This window comes from Equus asinus, chromosome 19 (genome assembly GCF_041296235.1).
Source record: "Equus asinus isolate D_3611 breed Donkey chromosome 19, EquAss-T2T_v2, whole genome shotgun sequence".
NCBI lineage: Eukaryota > Metazoa > Chordata > Mammalia > Perissodactyla > Equidae > Equus > Equus asinus.
Genome location: NC_091808.1, coordinates 16555193 through 16574859, shown reverse-complemented (window position 1 = coordinate 16574859; position 19667 = coordinate 16555193). Strand labels below are relative to the sequence as shown.

General features: G+C 40.5%; 1 protein-coding gene across 2 annotated transcripts in view; it reads right to left on the bottom strand.

Moving 5' to 3' along the window:
- Positions 1-2088: 2088 nt before the first annotated feature.
- Positions 2089-19667, bottom strand: part of FARSB (phenylalanyl-tRNA synthetase subunit beta) — a 76015-nt gene continuing 58436 nt past the window's right edge. The window contains exon 17 of one of the 2 annotated variants that reach the window (XM_014843251.3): positions 2089-2369. In XM_014843251.3, the coding sequence (XP_014698737.2) occupies positions 2218-2369 (152 nt within the window). In that variant the 3' untranslated portion in view covers positions 2089-2217. Of the gene's footprint in view, positions 2370-2567; positions 2701-19667 lie in introns of those variants that run through there. The other variant, XM_070489650.1, reaches the window with a different exon arrangement.

Here is a 19667-nt window from a genome sequence, read left to right as displayed (position 1 = left end):
AGTTTCTGACCATCCAAAAAATATCCAGGTGGCTGGCTGCTAACGGAACAAATGGCTCCACCCACTTCAACAATGGCTACCATATATCGAACCAGTTTAATCATAGTGCAACTAGGGGCGAATAGCTCATTAATGGTAGTGGACCATTAAGCCATCTTGAGCAGACATGCCATTTCTAAATTTCATGCTTTTATCCTATGCACCCATCTGCTGGTGATAGATGAAATTATTAAATTACTACACGTTGCATCTTTTTCTCCCAGCTTTACTGAGGTATAAACTACATCTTGACTACCACCTACGTTAAGGTATGGAATATTTCCATCACCCCAGTTTCCTCTTAACCTTTTGTAGTCAATTCCCTTCCATGAGCTCCAGCCAATCTGCCTTTGACTTTTCCAGAATTTCATATAAAGGAATTAGATGTAGTCTTTTGTGTTTTCTTTCATTTAGCATAATACTTTGAGATTCAGTCATGTTGGTTTGAGTATCAGTTCATTCCTTTTTATAGCTGAGAAGTATTCCATAGTATGATATACTGTGATTTGTTGTAGGTACTATGAGTAAGACTGCTATGAATATTTGCATAAAAATCTTTGCACGGCCATATGGGTAGACCTCGGAGTAGAATGGCTAGATGGTAGGCGTATGTTTCATACTTTGAGAAATTGCCACACTGCTTCCCACAGTCGCTACATAATTTTACATTCCCACCAGTAGTGCGTGAAAGTCCCAGTTGCTCCAGTCTCACCAACACTTGCTATCATCAGTCTTTTCAGTTTTAGACATTTTAATTTGTATTGTGGTTTTATTTGCATTTCCCTGATGACTAATGATGTTGAGCATCTCTTCATGTGCTTATTTCTTTATATTCTTTGGGGAAATACCTGTTCAAATCTTTTGTCCATTTTTTAAAAACTGGGTTGTCTTCTGGAGTTGTAAGAAATCTTTATGTATGCTGTATGCAAACCTTTTGACAAGCATTATTTTTTATGAGCATATCTCTATTTTTTAAATGTTGTAAGGATCTGCCTACAACAGAATTGGGAAGGAAGACATGGAAGTCTGTGTATTCACAAATCTTGCTAAGCAGGACACTGCTGCCCTTATACACGGTAGTAATATGGTTGTTTTTTTCTCAGTAGCAGGCTTAGCAAAGGTTCCAGGAACATAATTCTTGTCTCACTATCTTTGTTAGCTGTTTCTACTGGGACTTACTTTAAAGTTTTACATTTTATTATGTTTCATATCATCTCAATAGTAATTGAGAACTTTTCTTAAACATTAGACCCAGCTCTTTTCAATAGATGGTACCTACCGGGGAAGTCTAGACCGGAGTATGAAAGTAAAGTAGAAGGCAAGATAATGCAGATTGTGAGACGCTTAGCTTCAGAGGAGAGATCTAATACCTCCTGTAAAACAAGACAAACTAGCAGCTCAATGAAGTATTTAAAACAATGGTTTTTCTAACATTGATTACAGTAAAATGTATGGCCTAGGGGAAAAATAAGTTTTCGTTGTTTCCTAATGTTCATACTAACAATAGCACTAAGAACAGATCCATTCTAGCTTTTCTAGCAGAACAGGTCTATGTTGCACGTACCGTCTCAGAGAATCACAAACAGCGTAAACCACACCTACGCACCCTCAAATATTTTGAATACCTGTGTTGTGGATTTTTCTTTCCCTTTAAGATAACTGACTTCAAAGGCTGTAACTCCTGGACCATCACTGATTCTTAAAGGTTTTCTAAAAATACTGTTATTTTATGTTTCCCAATGATGAACACACGTCAATGTAGAAAATAAAAACTAAAACCCCTTTGCTGTTTCACACTCGTGCACCCTGTGCTCTCATCAACTATCTCGTTTCATCAGTAAGGCGGAGAATGCAGGAGTCCTCGGTGCTGGTGTGATGCTCTGACGTCTGAGGAGCATCTCAGGTTTCCAGAATGGAGCCCGCACTCTGCTGTGCACTTCTCTGGCACCCCACTGGGCTTGTACCTACAGTGACGCTTCACACAGACAGCACATTCGTGTAGTGCACCGACTGGCCTAATGCAGGGAAAGAGCAGTGTCTACCCACAGAGCCAGACAGTGTTTCTCCTTTATTAAACATTAAAGCACAAATGGATGTTCCCTGCTGGGGACGACTAAAGGACACCAGGGGAGGAGAAAGCCACACCCAGGGAGAGAGCCACAAGGCAGAGCCCCATCTTCACAGAAAGGGCTCGATGTTGATTTCCAGGGAGGAGCAGGGCATGGTGAGCTCAAATTTGGTGATAACATCAGGATGAAGGACCCCGAGCTTCCCAATGCTTTGACCCCTGGCAAAGACCTCAGCACATCGCCCGGGGAAGAAAGCAGGGCCTGAAAAACAGAGGGAGAAAATCAATGTTTCTCTTGCAAAAATGTCAATAGGCATTTAACACTAAAAGCTCACGAGTCTATTTTAGAATAAAATTCTTCTTTAAACCACTGGTTATAAAATGAGAGTGCTTCCTCACACTTTCTAGTTTTAAAAAGAAGGATTTGATATTACACCAAGAAACTTGCGCAAGGAAAAGTTTAGGGGCAGATATGAAAATAAGGGCCATGTGTTTTTATCACAGGGGTCCAGGCAGGAAGGATGAAGAAAGGAGGCTGAAGGAGCACAGTCATGAGAGGTCTTAGGGCAATTCGTCTGGACGTAGAACTGGTCCTAAAAAGGACAAAAGGAAAAAACGAAAAGTAAAACTGATGACCTTGCATGGAAAAAAACCTGTTTTGAAACAGGTTTTTCCATAGTAATACTTGCTGGATAAAAAGTCTGCCCTGAATTCATTTACTATTCAAAACCTCACTCCTGGCTGCCTTATTACATAGAGACACAAGCTGCAGTCATCAGCAGGCTTGTCACCAGAACGCGACGCACGTTCCTGTTGGAAAAGGAGCTTTCCAAGCAGTTCTGGAGCATCTGCTGTCAAACCACAGCAAAGGCCAGCCCCACACAGGTCCAGTTTGGTTCCTGACTCATTGCAAGACAGACAGAGTTCTCTCTTCCTTTGTGTACCAACACACAGATAGGGCTTACCAAACCAGCAACAGCTCTTGAGGTTCAAACAGCTAAAAACAAACAAGCGACAACCCACAGGCCCACTCCACATTCACTAAATCACCCGTGCCACAGGAGTTCATCAACACTCTGCACCCGCCTGAAGTTAAAATGCTGACTCATTTCTCTCCCCACCAACTTGAAAAGGGATCAGGCCACAGCTCCTGGCTCATTCAACCGAGGCCTGGACTGGCACGAGCTATAAAGACCCAGAGAGCTGGGCCGCAAGCTTACAGCCCGCCATTTCAGAGTGAGTGCATTATTTACGAAAGAGTAAACTGCTGAGTCTCGACTAATGGCTCCAAGGTCGACATAATGAAGAAACACAGACTGGGCGGGGCAGAGGGAACATGCCACTGTCTAGTTAGTATCAGCTATACCATTGAGACAGACAATCACACACATTTCTCCATCAGCACAGAAGGTTGTTTGTGTATCTTCCTGAAAAACATTTTTACTTCTCATTCTTAAATAATCCCAAAGCAACCTGATTGAAATATAAGGTGGCCTGTTTTTCACATCCCCACAAACTGAACAATTCTGCTTCACTATCTCTTAAAGCGAGAATTTCAATACACTGCATTTGAAGTGCTATGTGCACTAATCTACACTTGGGGAGAGGGGTGGGGAGGGGTTCAAAATAATACAGAAACCAAACTGGATTGATCAGGTAGAGCTTTAGTGAGAGACAGATATCACTAAATCTGATAAAGATGGCATATTTCAATTCTATCAGAACGAACACCTAACTCTGAAGACAACCTTTCCCCCTCCAAATAAAAGAAACCTTCAGATGACAAGTTTGTACAAAGCACGGATGGAGAGCGGTACAAGCGAGAATCACGGACCCGGAAGGATGCTGGGAAGTCACGTGTACCGCCACATCTCCCGGCACCCCTCATTCAGACTCTGAGTACCCTACACTATCTGAAAAGGACGCCAGCCTATTTTCAAAAGCCATTCAGAAAGGAAATTTTCCAGACCTTCCCTGATGACCTTGCTAAGTTTAAAAATCCTCACTGTACTGAAATCCTTCCTTTTATCTATCTTCAAATTCCAATTTCATTGGATTCGTTTTAACTGAAGCATAAAACCAGACTACTTCAGAATCTAAGCCAGATGTGCTAGTTCTGACAATATTAACAAAATAAAGCCTAAGAGATAAGAACTTTGAATTTTTACTTCATAAAACAACTTTCTGAATCAGCACTTTTTAGCAACATTCAGTCATGTTCCTCTTCAGTCAGCAAGCTGTACCTCTCTCCAGAAGTTTGGCCCAAACATCGCTTTACCTCATTAACCAGCTAGGTACTCACTCAAATATATCACTAAATACAACTTTCCCTCTTTGCAAAGAAAAGTAGTGGGAACTGAAATTCACAGTATGCATTATTTAAAACAGATCCAAGTCTGAGTATTCTAAATGATAAGAATATCACCAGCTCTCAGCCCGGCACGCAGACCCATCCGAGTCACGGCAGCATCCTGCACTGCTCCTGGGTCAGAAGGCCCTCACTGCGGAGGAGCTGCCTCCAAATGGAGTGGGCACCAAAGCGTCCTCTGCCTCTCATCCAATGCTAACCCTCCCCTTCCCACCAACGAAAACATTAAGCCCAACAACAGGATTGCTGTATAGACTCCACGTTACTGAAAACTGCACACTTTAACCCTGTGATGACAATTTCAACTTTTCTTGCCATTTTTCATTTCTAACAAGGTCCGATTATAAAATAAACAGTTAGGGTTTTCCTACTGACTCCCCTGTTCAGTTAGAGCAAGGCTGATGTTCCATTCTTCACATATACAAATTGAGAGACGTGCAAAAGGGCCTTCAGGTTTATAAGGGGTACAGAGAGAACTTAAAAAAAGGTACCACTTGACTGATGTTGCATGGAAACTAGAAATACTCAAAGAAAATCTAAAATTACTAAAACACAAGCATTTTCCTCGTGCTTTTTAAAAACCCTTCTGGTTCAAACCAAACTTTGCAGGCAGAAGTGAATCTCTTCAAAGAAGGGAAGACGAGAGAATAACTGCTTCACTAACAAAACAAAGGGAACACACCCATAACGCAGCCCTTAAGCCTGAGTTCAAAGATGAGAGCATCTCCGGCAGCATCGGCAGGAGGGTAGTTCAGCTGGGTAACTCAGCAGATCAATGCGATCACAATGCTCCAGCCAGGGCTGATGCAACTGAAATCACAGTCTTTCCAGAAGTAAAAGAAGTCACATCTGAGTGGAACCTAAATATCAGTCTAGGCTTGTGAAAAATCAGACCTGGATGGTGGTCAGAGGCTACTTTTCTATCATCAACAAAAAGCAAAAACATATTTCTGGCGGAAGAGCAGCCTGCTGTGTCTAGAGATGTCAAGTTACCAATTCAAGGAAAATCATGTTGTCTTGTGAATGGGAATTCTAAAGTTTAAATTCTACAGAATACATTTGCTTACTCTTATTCATGTGTTTTAAGTCCAGAGCTCCTGGTTCACTGGTGTGCCAAGGAGCATAAACTTTCAACCTGTGCCCAAAATGCTCCCCAGCAAAAAGTCTCTCAGTTCACGTTTCCACCTAGTCCCTCACTCCGGTTACACTCTCAGCTTTGCTGGTATCCATTATGGTAAAACAGCTTCCAACCTAAAACACATTTGGGGAGAATAGAGTCCTCTGTTGAACTACATCTGGAAGCCTAGACAAAAGAAACATCAGTTCAGCACAAATAAGAATTTAATTTCCAAAACGTAGTGGGGTGTAAGTCCCTTAATTAAAGCTTTTGTAGCATCTTCTCAAGGTCTGTAATTGTCTCTCTGTGCTCAAACGGCAGGACCACTTTGAGGACCTCAGGGGTCATTCTTGGGCCGGTAATCCAGCACAGCACCCAGTCTTTAGCACATTTTCTGGCTAATTGACCTTCAAAGAGTTTGTGAGCTCCCTCGCTCGCTCGTTGCCAAACACCTTTCACAGTTTCTTTTTGCCCCCGTCTTTCTTTCAGAGTAATATTACAGGCCCAAAGTTTGGATAAGCTTTACACATGGAGTCATTCCTATAATTTCCAGAAGCATCGGAAGAAGCAGCTTAAGGCAGTAACTGAGCAGACCCTTCATCTGAAAGCGCCACCATGTTATCAAGCATGAGGCTCTTAATTCCCTCATTGTGAACCCCCGCCATCGGTTATATTCACCTAATTCATTCGGTGCTTTATTTAGCCCATCTCTAAAAATCATCTACTCATAAAATTTTATTTTTCCCTTTCTTCACATTACTAAATACATGCTTTGGAGTTCAAACCCAGATACTGTAACTATTTGCAATCTGGTACTTTACCACCCAAATTTTCTACCATAAAAAGGTAAGACCAAAATAAAAAGGAAGGCAGGGAACACTGGAAAAGGAATGTCCATATATCACAGCAAATAACAGAAACTATCACCATGAGCTTATGTACAAATAACCATACATACATAGGTCTCCAAATTCAAGGACAAAATACAAAATGCAGAATTATACACATATAGTAAGCCATTAGGGCCAACTGAGTATTTCAAATCTGTTCTAAATGACTGGTTATATAATGTGGGGCAGAGGGTAGGAATAATCATTCTAGGACTGGCATCTACCTTTTCCTTCCCTAAGTGCCTGATTCTAAATACAATTAGATATATAGAAAATCATCTATTCCGTGGTCCAACAACCCATCCTAGGAAGTAACACAAAGGAAAACACAAATCCCCAGTGTTCCATTCTGGAGTGAAACTGACAAGAGTGGATGACAGGCAGAGTGGAATGTGGCTGAAACCATAATTTTCTATGTACAACTTTCTCCTGGTTTCCCACCAGTTTTCTGAGAATGTAGTAACCATAACTAACTCTGCTGCCAGCACATCAACCTCACTTTCCTTTTCTAAATAATGTTAATTTAAAGGAAGAGAAAAGACAGGGCCTATTTTTAAAAACTGAACACACACACCACACATGTGAGCATGGTATCATTCTTAAGGGTAATTGTTCTCAAAGTTTTAGAAGCAGGAGTTATTTGACGGCACCAATGGGATTATCCAAAGAGGAGGAAACCCGGGGGTGGGAAAGGCACAATGTAGGTAAGACATGAACTCACAAAAAGAAAGAAAAAGGTTTAGGAACACGAGGAGGAAAACTCGGCATAACTCCAGAGAGATAAACACATGTTTTCAGAGCTCAGTACACCCTAGGGTGGGAGAAAGTATCTCTGCAAAGATCATTTAATTTGTAAGTGGAGACTGAATAATTGCTGACTGGTAATATAAAACAGCCATTTTCCCCCAGATGTACACAGTCCTTCCCCTTACATCTGAAGTGAAATATTTATGGCACCTCAAGTCTTTCAAAAGCGGGGACCTAATCCCTTGAGTTTAATGACTATCTTTCATCCCTTTCTGAAGATCAAAAGAAAGAAAACCCCTTACACAACTTTACAGTGCTAATCCCAACACACCTGCAGACGTCGTTAACTCTTCCAGCGAAGGCAACTGGCCGCGAGAGGTACTGGGGCCGGCTCCACCCCTCGGCCCGGAGCTGGGAGAGAAGCCCGAGCCACAGCAACGGCGGAGGTCATGGGGCCTGGCAAGTCTGTACTGCAAAGACCCACTGGATCCTGCACAACTTTATTCCTCAAAGTAACAGCAAAGCCCAGACTGTCTGGTCTTCTAACCAATGGAGAAATGTTTTCAATAAAGAGCCTTTTTAAAATAAATCACCATAATCACCTTATAACTAAATATTTAGAATCCTAACTCCAAAATTTCCCAGTTTTACTCTGTATAGAGAAATTTGTAATTTATTTCCATGGCTAGGACTTTTTAACATTTCTTAAGATCTATTTTAAAGTCTAATCTTAACTATGTGTCTCTCATACAAACATATTTCAGAAGCTAAGGTGGTCAGGAATGTCAGAAGAACTTAAATGTGATCTAACTGCAATTTTAAATCAGTCTCAAATTAACTTGTGTAAAACCAAAAAACTCTTAACTCTAGATTAAAAAGTGCCCTCACTGTCTATTGGTTTGTTTTGAAAATTCCTATTCTAAAATAATGCCATCATCCTACATTTGTCTGACACAAATCATTTTCCCCCAAATTTTCACATTTCTTAAATATTCAGAGGACAGATTTAGAGTAACTTCAAAAACAAAGGTATGGATCATCCTGCCTTCCTGGGCCAATAAAATAGTTATTTCCTGGTCTTTCACCTAATAAAAACCTTTAAGGGGATAATTTTCTCAAACCAAACATTAGCAACTTATTACTTCCTCTGCAATTATAGGGAAATAATAACAACAGATTATTGTAGGGCTAATGAAGAATGGAAATGTTGAGTACGTGAGATTATTTATAGAATTGTCTATAATTTCACAGTTAACTTATTCAATTGAGACCTTTGGCCAACGTGGAGTAAACATAACTTCACACAAGTAATTATGATACATGTACTTTAGTTTCAGAATGAGATTTCAGCTGACAAGTAGGGCGTGTAGGAGAAAAAGAAAAGAAGAATGAGATTGTTAAAACATAGTATTCCACTCGTCTCCTTCCATCCCCGGTAAAGGCCGTGCCTCAGTCCCAGTGCAGCCCTGGCCAAGGGCCCAGGAGAGGCAGGGTCCAGATGGAGAAAGTGAAGCACAAGGAGATTAGGGGACTTGCCCCAGGCAGGCGACAGTGTAGGCCAGAGAGCCCGCAGAGGGTGAGGACGTGCTGACACAGCACCTCCTGTGTGGCCCAGGGCACAGAAGGCCCACGGGAGAATGCTGTCACACTCTTGGTCAAGCTGTCCATTTCATGTTTGCACACTTCTTCTGGTTTAAAATTAAATAAATAAACACAATTTAAGAGAGAGGAAAAAAAGACGGACTGGCAGTCTCTAACCTTAGGACATCCCCAGGTATGCGCCACAATATTATTAACAACGTAATACTGACAAAACCAAGAGCCTTCCAGAGAAAAGAGAACTATATTTTTAAAAATTCCATATAAGGGGGCCGGCCCCGTGGCCGAGTGGTTAAGTCTGTGCGCTCCGCTGCAGGAGGCCCAGTGTTTCGTTGGTTTGAATCCTGGGCGCGGACATGGCCCCGCTCATCGAGTCTTGCTGAGGCGGCGTCCCACATGCCACAACTAGAAGGACCCACAACTATGAATATACAACTATGTACCGGGGGGCTTTGGAGAGAAAAAGGAAAAAAATAAAATCTTTAAAAAAAAAAAAAATCCCATATAACACAGGCACCCTTAAAGAATAAATTCCAGATTCTCGACACAGGCTAGAATGTGAGCAGATAAATAAGCACCACAGTGACACCAGCTAAAAAGGCGAAGAGAAGGAGCTGACATGTTACAACCTGTAGCGGACACTGCTTCTGAAGCATTGACGCTCCTGCAGCATCTTAAAACTGGAAATGACTGTGGAAGCGATCTTGTCATCCCTCTATGTTAGACTTGAGAAAACGGACACCAAAGAGGTTAAGAAAATGATGTAGCCAGGTGACAGCAGAGCTGAGAGAACCCTGGCCTATGACTCTACCCAATGCCACCTTTCTGAGGAGCAGACCTAAAATCCACCCTGAGCTTCTCTGGAGGGTGAGTCCCCATTCCAAAATACTCTCCAAATTCTTCCATCTGCCTCTCCCAACAATTCTGTGACACAGACAGGAGACACACTATCCTTCTCACTTTACAGATGAAGAAACTGGTGTGAAGGGATTAAGTCCTGAGTCATGTGGGCAACAGAAAGACTTGAAGCAACACCCAGTAATATTTTTACTATACCACAGCTGGTTTAACAAAATGTACTCTTTCCTATCGTTTTAATTAGCGTCTATACCATCCTGGAATTTGCTTTTTCAACTGAGTTGATATTCACATGTCTAAAGACATTTTTATCACACTCCATTGTATTTATATGTCATAGTTCGCCAAATTGTTCTTAAGTATTTTATGTTGGAGTTGTTTCCAATTATTCACTATTATAAACAGGGCTTCTATAACATATATATTACTTTGTGCTCTTTCTTGGTTTCTTTCCCTTTGTCAAAAGTAATACCACATAAGCAAAACAATATGAATGACTGTATAGCTCATTATCTATCAAAACGTTAAACAATGGACTTCTAGCAATGGTACTAGCAGCAAACCACAAACTCAGTATTATACTGATCTCATCTCATACAACACAGATTAAAACATGTTCCCTTGCATGGTACCAACTACTACCTTTTTTTTTTATTTCCACTGGTGGAAAAAAGTGCCCAAAGCAGTCTCGGAAAATAATTCCACAAGGAAATCTTTGTTCAGAGAACACAATTCATAAACAAGCTAGGAGCCTTTAGGAATTAAGAGAAGGACCAGAAACTCTTCTCTTCTGGAAGGTGAGTGCCAAAGTACAGTGGCGGAGAGAACAACATCGATAAAATATTTAACAGCTGCTGATGAGTATGAGACATCAAAACAGGTCTCGAAGTACAGACAACAGGAAGTTCTGGAGGCATTTACAGAAGGCATTTTATCTCATATTTTTGCTCAAGGGTTTACTCTTTTTGGGCCTCTGCATCACTCAGAAGAAATAATATCCTAACTACAGTCGTGTGGTTTATGTTTAAAGTAAGGCAAGTAAACAATTCCTGCCTGCTTTTGCTCACATACTGGGCATTGTTGCTGTTCCCCGTGTTTCTCCTTTCACTTCTTCCTAAACACATTCTTTCCACCTAAGGAAGGCCACCTGTGCCCGTCAGCATGCTGTGGTTTCAGACAGGGGGTGGGGTTTTCTGTTTCACTGAATTTGCCCCATCTTTTTTGTTAATACCTGAAATTTTCATAAAGGGACAAAATTTTTTCTCCTTTCACAGTTTGACAGAAGGCTAAAAATGAAAGCATCTCTTAAATTCACACTGATATGTATCAACTGAAACTGAAGTCAGATCCTTTCCTGAAAAGAAAAATTTCTGAAAAGGGCAGAAGGGGAAAAATGAGAGTACTGGGTCCTGGATGAGGAGAGCGGGACAAAGCACAGCTGAGACACATAAAGGCTGCTAGATGGGGAGAGCTAGAGGCTCTAAAGACAAGCCACACATTTGCTCTATTTGGCCCGGAATAACCCTCAGCAGGAAGATTCATTCCTAACCCACAACCCACCTGAGCCGGCAGATGCACAGGTGTTTCCAGGAGGGGGACAGGCTGCCCAAGTCACTCACATGACTGTTAGCATTTACTTCTCAAACAGGTCAAGGTTAGGCCACAGCTATTCAACACCAATGTAAAGCAAAATAACTCATCAAGATCAAAACCACAACTAGGATCTTAATGAAGTTCAACTGCCCACCTATCATTCATATAAAAATACTGAGAATACTTTAAATGAATGTCAATCTGTGGGAGTCGTGCAATGATGCAATACAAAGAAGACTAATTTAAGCCAAAAGGCAGAAAGGAGTCTGTGAGTGAAACATAACACAGGGAGAGGAGGAGAATGATGCTGGCAGATGAAAGAAACTGGGGAAGACAGATACCTAATGGGCACTAGATTCAGTTCCAGCTTCCCCACTGCCCCCAAATCCACAGTAAAACATGCATTTCTAATTTTAAGCAAAGCAGATTATGGATTAATTTATTTTTTAAAATCAGAGCAAGCACTAGTTATCATAGGTTTCTAGAGTCTTGCTTATTAAAAAGAAATAATGGGAAAATGTTGATCAAAATGTGATTTTTAACACCCTTCTAATTTCCTGGATAAACCATACGGACGGTAAGCTATTAGCTACTGAGGAGTGGGAGTGACTGCATCAACCCATACCTGTGGTTCAGTTAAGCACGGAGGGGGGCAAAACAGACTGTGAAAAAGGTGCTGGAACCCAATGGAATGACTTCATTATTCTAAGGGGATAAATGATAGAAGCAAAATTAGAAGGAAAAAAAAAAGCCCCCAAATACATCGCTCTACAAAAGCCCTGGGATGGGAAATCTGGTTATTAAGTTGCAAAGTGCTCTGGAAGGATGATGAATGGCACCATTTGCTCCAGCTCCAGTGTAAATGGCATCATGTGCAGAATCCTTACTTTGATACACAATGTATTCTTGAAACTGTTATAAAACATCCAACGTAGAAGTGGACTATCAGCTAAATATTTTATAAACTCCCTAGTCATGGCATAAATGTTTCCTTTCGGCATCTCTGTGCATCTTATACACACCACAGGATGAAGTATCACCTCAGTCTCTGTATGACTTTATTTATTCTCATGCTGGGAAGGACTGCTAATGGAGTGAGAGGGGCTGGGCTGACGAAGGAGACTATCGTGCCAATCTTGATGTGTACTTGCAAACTTTTTGAAATAGTTCTCAAAAAAAAGAGTTGAACAATAGAGGTCGTCTTCTCTTAAAAAACAGTCTATAGCAAGCTGCATCTTTGTAACTCTATGGATCTGTGAATTTTGCTGAGACCATTTTTTTATTCCAATTCTCACCTAGTTTCAAATATTCCATGTTTTCTCCTGAACTTGTTCAATCTGACTGAAGGACTTTCAAAAATCATTTCATCTTTTAAGGATATCCAAGATTATAAGATTTTAGATATCTTCTATTCCTTCATGGATTTCATAAAGCATTTACCATAAAGCATTTACTATAAGTTTAGGAAGTTAAATAGTACCAGTGAGGGAAAAAAAAAGAGTCATAGCAATAATTGGAAACCAGTGTGTATCAAAAAATCTGCAAAGCATGTGGAAAAAGATAAAACTGGATCTATTCCTCATATGTTCGCAGGATAAATAACAGGTAAGAAATTTAAATGTAAAGTAATGGAACATTTAAGCACTAGAGGAACCATAGGGAATTTCTCTTTAATCACAGAGTGGGAGAAACTTCCCTAACTATGATCCAAAGTCCAGAAACAATAAAGAAAAAGACTAATAAATGTTACTATATAATTTTTTAAAAATCTACATGTTAAAAAATATCATAACAAGATAATTAAAAAACTTACAAAAATAACTGGATATATATCACAAAGGATTAATATCCCTAATACATAAAAAGTTTCTAAAAATAGAGAAGAAAATGACTGACAGAACCTAAAGAAAAAATAAGCAAGACTTATGGACAGTTCACAGAAAAGGACATAAAAATGCCCTGTAAACATGAAAATACGTTTGCTTGCTCATAATTAAGGGAGATCCAACTAAAACTACAGCAGACACCATTTCCCACCTGAAAGACTGGCAACAACAGAGAAGTCGAACAAGCTAGTCTGTGGACGAGGTTCTGGGAGGAAGGTCCTGTCATCTGTTGTCGCTGGCTTTGTACAATGTTAGAACCACAAGACCTAGGGAATTTTGTTTAGCAGTATCAGCGGAATTATGCATTTGCCCTTTGTCCCATTAATCCCATACTTCTAGAAATCTGTCCCAAAGAAACACTGGCAAAAAAACCAAAGAACATATGCACAAGGCTATTTGCTGTAGCATCATTTGTAACAGCAAAAGACTGGAAATAGCCCAAATGCCCATCAATAAGGATTTAATTGAATAAACTGTGTCCTCCACACAGTGGAGTCCTCTGTGGACGTCAAAAGAGAAGAGGGAGATCTCCACACGCTGCTGTGGGGTGACCTCCAGTCTCGACTGTTAAGTAAAAAAAGCAAGGTACAGAACAGTATGTAAAGTATCAACTCCCTGGTGGAGAAGAATATAAACGCACACACACTTATATTTAAAAACAAACTATAGAAGGATAACTGAAAACTATGAAAAATCATAAACTATCGAGGCAGGGAGGGAACAGTGTAAGGGAACAGAGGTGGAAGCTGGAGTTCTCTAAATGTACTTTATTTTGTAGAATATATCCTAAGTATAAGAAGAACTGAAGACAAAGCTTCAAGGGTTTTAATAATCAGTTAGTAATAATACTGATGTTATTATTTTGAAACTTAGATAAAGGGAGCAAGAAAATAGGTAACAATGTAAATTCATTAGGAACCAAGATTTTCTTTTGTCTTTTTTTTTTTTTAAGATTGGCACCTGAGCTAACAACTGTTGCCAATCTTCTTTATTTTCTTTTCTGCTGTTTCTCCCCAAATTCCCCCAGTATATAGCTGTATATCTTAGTTGTGGGTCCTTCTAGTTGTGGCATGTGGGATGCTGCCTCAACATGGCCTAATGAGCAGTGCCATGTCCACACCCAGGATCTGAACTGGTGAAACCCTGGACTGCCAAAGCAGAGTGTGCGAACTTAACCACTTGGCCACAGGGCCAGCCCCTTTTTTTCTTTTTAATTTTTTTTGGTGAGGAAGATTGGTCCTGAGCTAACACCTGTTGCCAATCTTCTTTTTACTTGAAGAAAATTGTTGCTGAGCTAACATCTGTGCCAATCTTCCTCTATTTGTACGCGGGACACCGCCACAGCATGGCTTGACAAGCTATGTGTAGGTCTGTGCCCAGGATCCAAACCCACAAACTTGGGGCCACTGAAGTGGAGCACATGAACTTAACCACTACACCACCAGGCCAGCCCCAGGAATCAAGATTTTCAATGTAAAGAAAAAGAGCTATAAATATAAAGCTAAATATATTAAGTAAAAATCCTCTAATCCTGAACATAAATTGGAAATATCCATATGAACTCAATGTTTTTTCTTAAAAAGAAAAAAAAATGGTTTCCCCCAGCTCTGCGTACTAAAAAGCCCTAGAAACCACGACTCGCTCAGTAGCAATGAGCAACCTTAGCACCTAGATTGTGATCTCAATTTGATTTTCCTCTAAAAGGAACCAGAGCCACTTGGAGATATGGCTGATTTCAGGTCAGAGGCAGAAACTATATAAGATGAGCCTAGAAATGTATTTCTTCCACCATCACCCACTTCCAAAAAAGCCCTACTATATACAACCCTGTCCTCTCCTTCATTTTAATAAGAATCTCCCTACCAACAAAGGCTTCTCGAGACTTAAAATAAAAGGTCTTTTGCCCTTCTCTTCCAGAACAATTCAGCCCTGAAAGGGGTAAGAAAGGCAGAAATCTCCACCGTTGGGGTCCTGGGGTGTCAGAGCCTAAGGGGGTGGGAGAGCATCCACAGGTGAGGGGATAGCTCTGACAGGGCAGTCATGGGGCAGTCAGAGTCTGAGAGTGACAGCAGGGCAGATATGCAGGGGAGAAGATGGAGTTTAGTTACAACGACGGCAATGATCAAGTAAGTGAATAACTTAGGAATAATGGGAGCTAGGTTTCTCACTGTTGGAGAAGAGAGGTACAAATATGGAATTGGAGAAAACTGGGATGAACCCTGAAGTGTTGGGTTGGAATGGAGGTATTGTTGTGGACTTAGTCTTCAAAATACAGACAGACAGAGAAACAGGTGGTGGGTGGGTGTGGGGGTGTGTGTGGGTATGTGTGTGTGTTACAAATAGCAACTCTCACCCCTCAAAAGCAATAAACACAACTAGCATCCTAAATCTTGGCTTTTAGACACTATTCCCCACTAAAAGGAATCAGGATGGAGAAACGGGGCAATGGGAAGTTCAAGATAAGCCTGGAATATCTTCTTGTGCCCAAGGCAAGGGAGTGTTAATAAAGAATAATAAGAACATGTTAAAAGGACACAGAAGCCAGCTTGAAGGGAGTCCCACTGGCCAAACTGGGGACAATGTGAGCATCAGAATAAATAACGAATTAAAATACTTTGAATAAGGGGCCAGTCCAGTGGCATAGTGGTTAAGTTCACATGCTCCACTTCAGCAGCCCAGGGTTCACAGGTTCGGATCCTGGGTGCGGACCTATACACAACTCATCAAGCCATGCTGTGGCGACATGCCACATAGAAAAAATAGAGGAAGACTGACACCAGATGTTACTACAGGGCCAGTCTTCCTCACCAAAAAAAAAAATTCGAATAAAACAGGAAATGATGAGTCCATACTAATATCAATCAATAAATACTCATTAGGAAAGGAACATTTACATAATTTCAAAGTTCTTCCCCACAAAATGTTTATTAATTATAATGGAGAAAGAAATATCTTTACAGTAAAGAAGCCCAGTAGATACCACTTTAATCTAGTGATTAAAGTGAACTATCAGTTAGGAGGCACATGGAAATTGTGTGCCACTTGATAGGATGCACTAAGACAGCATTTCTTCTCTAACAATCCTCCACAGATGCCTAATCTGAATCTAATAGTAAGGAAACATCAGACAACCCAAAACTGAGTGACGCACTATAAAATAACTGGCCTGTCACCTTCAAAGGTGTCAATGTCATAAAAATCAAGGAAAGATTATTCTAGAACTCTCCAGAAGGAGACTACTGAGACATGACAGATAAAGGCAACAAGTGATTCTCTGATATAAAGAATAACTGATAAAACTTGCATTAGGTATAAGGATTAGATGGGGGTTAAGATTAATATGAATGATAGTTTCCTGGTTTTGATGATCATATCATGGTTAGGTAGGACAATGTCCTTGTTTGTAGGAAACACCAAATTATTCAGGCATAATGGGACGATTAGCAATTTACACTCAAACAGTTCAGGAAAAAGTTCTTTGTACTGCACTTGCATTTTTTTAACAAGCTTGTGACTGTTTCAAAATTTTAAAAAATTAACAAAATGGGGTTTAAGTTATAAGTTTCTTCCGCTCAATTCTCAAAAAGAAAAGGCTAAAAATTATTGCCCTAGTCCTACACCTTGAAAGAAAAGGAAATACTAAATGTGAGTACGTCACAGGGAAAAGGACATTTTGCAGACAGGTAAATTCAATAAACTTATTTGCTTAAACACATCTACTTCAAAGGAAATGAGAGCAGTTATCTGTTTTAAATTACTCCCAATTATTCTCTTAAGAACTGATTTTTTTTTTTTTTTAAAGATTATTTCCTTTTTCTTCCCAAAGCCCCCTGGTACACAGTTGTATATTCTTCGTTGTGGGTTCTTCTAGTTGTGGCATGTGGGACGCTGCCTCAGCGTGGTCTGATGAGCAGTGCCATGTCCGCGCCCAGGATTCGAACCAACGAAACACTGGGCCGCCTGCAGCAGAGCGCGCGAACTTAACCACTCGGCCACGGGGCCAGCCCTGAGAACTGATTCTTTTTAAGGCCACTCCAATGGATAAGAGAAGTTGTTTCCTTCCCTAAGATCTATCCATCTATCTATCTAAACACATGCAAACATATATTTTTTTCTCTATCACTATATTTCTCACTACTTCTGGAAATGCAACACCCTACATTTATTTCATTTTGTTAATCTTACCCTGACAAAGTATTAGATATCATACATTATTTTAAATGACTAATTGTGTTGAAGAATTTTAAGAACATAAAGGACAGACTAAAAAATAAAAAAAATCACTGTCATATCATATTTACTTATATCATTAACTCTTCTTCAAATTACCAAAGAGAACTTAAGAAATATGAGCTGAATCATCAATGTTTTATCAGATTTTCCCTTTTAAGTCAGTGTTAATGACAAATAATTACTCCTAATTTTCCAGGAACCAGAAGTATAAGATGCTGTTAAGTACCTGGTGCTCCCCAGCAAGAGGAACTAGAGACCACCCAAACTCTGAAATCTGACTGCTGATGGACGGGCAGCTGGACAGAGAGCAGCCACTAAGCCCACTCAAAACGCACCACTCCGTGATACGCTGACTCGGCAGTGCTAGAATCGCAGATGCTCAACCGTGATGCCTAAAAGCAACGCAAGTGAAAGCTGGAGAGAGACGAGTGAGCTCTAATGTAACCATCGTCACTACAGCATCCATCACCTTCCTGATTCTCTCTAAGGGTGGGTTTCAAACTTTTTCTTTTTTTTTGAACAGAGGAACTTTTGTTCAAATCTTACTTGGAAGCATACATACAAATAGGTTTTTGTTTGTTTGTTTTATGGGAGCCCAGAAGACATTTTAAAAGCCAGACCTCTAAAACGTATTCCCTGGGAGTGGCCAATGTCTTCATCAGCTGTAAAAATGCAAACTGGAAACAAATGCCAGTGGTTAGCAACAGTACCCTTAAAGGCAACAAGATACAAGTGTATCCATGAAGCCAACACACGTGAAGGTGGCTGGAAAAAACGACTGCGTATTGGACACGAGAGCAAGCCGTCTAAACTGTGTTCAAAGGTCAAAAGCGAAGGGATACAACAGTTCAGAGAAAGAGAAAGAGAAAATACATGAGAATGATTTTCCTAAGAGTTAATTTGAAAATAACTTAGAAGTTAGTTTAAAACTTGATTCACTGCCTTAGAGCTGGGTAGCATTTTAATACTGCAAAGGAATTCAGGCAGGAAGAAATGAAACTATAACTTATAAGTTAGGACTGGTTTCATCTTTGAGAAAGAGAACTCCAAAAATTAATGGCTTAAACAAGACAGTTTCTCTCTCCCTCACGTCAGAGTAAGTGCTCCAGGGAAAGGCGGCCTTTACTCTGAGCGGCCACGTGCACAGCACTGCTCCATTTACCAGCACTGCCTAGGGATTTATTCAATGTCCATCCGTCCATCCATCCTTTTAATCCTCTGGATTAAAGTTGGATTGGCAAATGAGAGGGCTGGTGTCTGGTTTAGCAGAGCACATCATTCTCCAGGAACTGACAGGACAGCGGTTCTTCACCAATGTGCCAAAACCAGGGAGCTGCCCAAGTTGGACCAAAGTGTAAAACTGCTACCACCTAAGGAAAGCAAAACTGTCTCACATATGTAAGATCAAAACTGAGCAGTACAAATCATACCAAAATCCTCTGAACTTTCAGGATCTGAGACCTTGAAACCAGCTAAACATGAACTTTTGCCTCTCTTTGCATTTGGGCCATGGCCTTTTCTATAGAATAGTGGCAGCCAAGGTCTAGTTTGGAAGCAGAAAAAAAAGAGTAGGTAGTAAATGAAGATAGCTTTCTCTCTCTTCTTTTGTCCAGCACATAGAGTTGAACTTAACTCCAAAGGACGCATAAAGTTACAGCATGCGTTCTCAACAGTAAACTGGCTCTCGGGGGCGAGGAGGCACATATGAAAAATCTTACAGGTTACAATGGTCTGTAGCCCCGCAGAGCTGAACTCTACTTGACAAGATCTTACTGCTTAGGACTCAGTTCCTCTCACTGGGCTGTCTGGGGCATCACGGGAGCAGCACGGAAACGGAAAACAGCAAATGTATGCAATATACAAGATCAGTGCTACACCAGCAGGGCAATCGATGGCTGCGATCCTGTGACTGGGAGACTTTCTAGCAATGGCGAAGTCATGTTGAGAGGTGACCTGCACATGCCCCAGGGCTGCCTTGTGGGTGTTGTTTATGTTTGATCCTGAGAGCTTCTGTGTGTGGCTCAGGCTTTGAGAATTAAATAAAAACACTCCCTAATTCAAACACTTATTCAACACATCGTTAATTACATCAAGCGCTGAAAAGAAAACACCGACAATATGGGACTACCAGGCAGTTAAAAGTTATTTTCTGTTATCGAGGAAAAGCTAAATTCAATAAAAATGATTTTTAAGAAATTAATTTTTCAATTATTTTACTTTTGCAGGAAAAAAGTTTTGAATAATTTTTAAAATTTTTGGTTACAGTCAT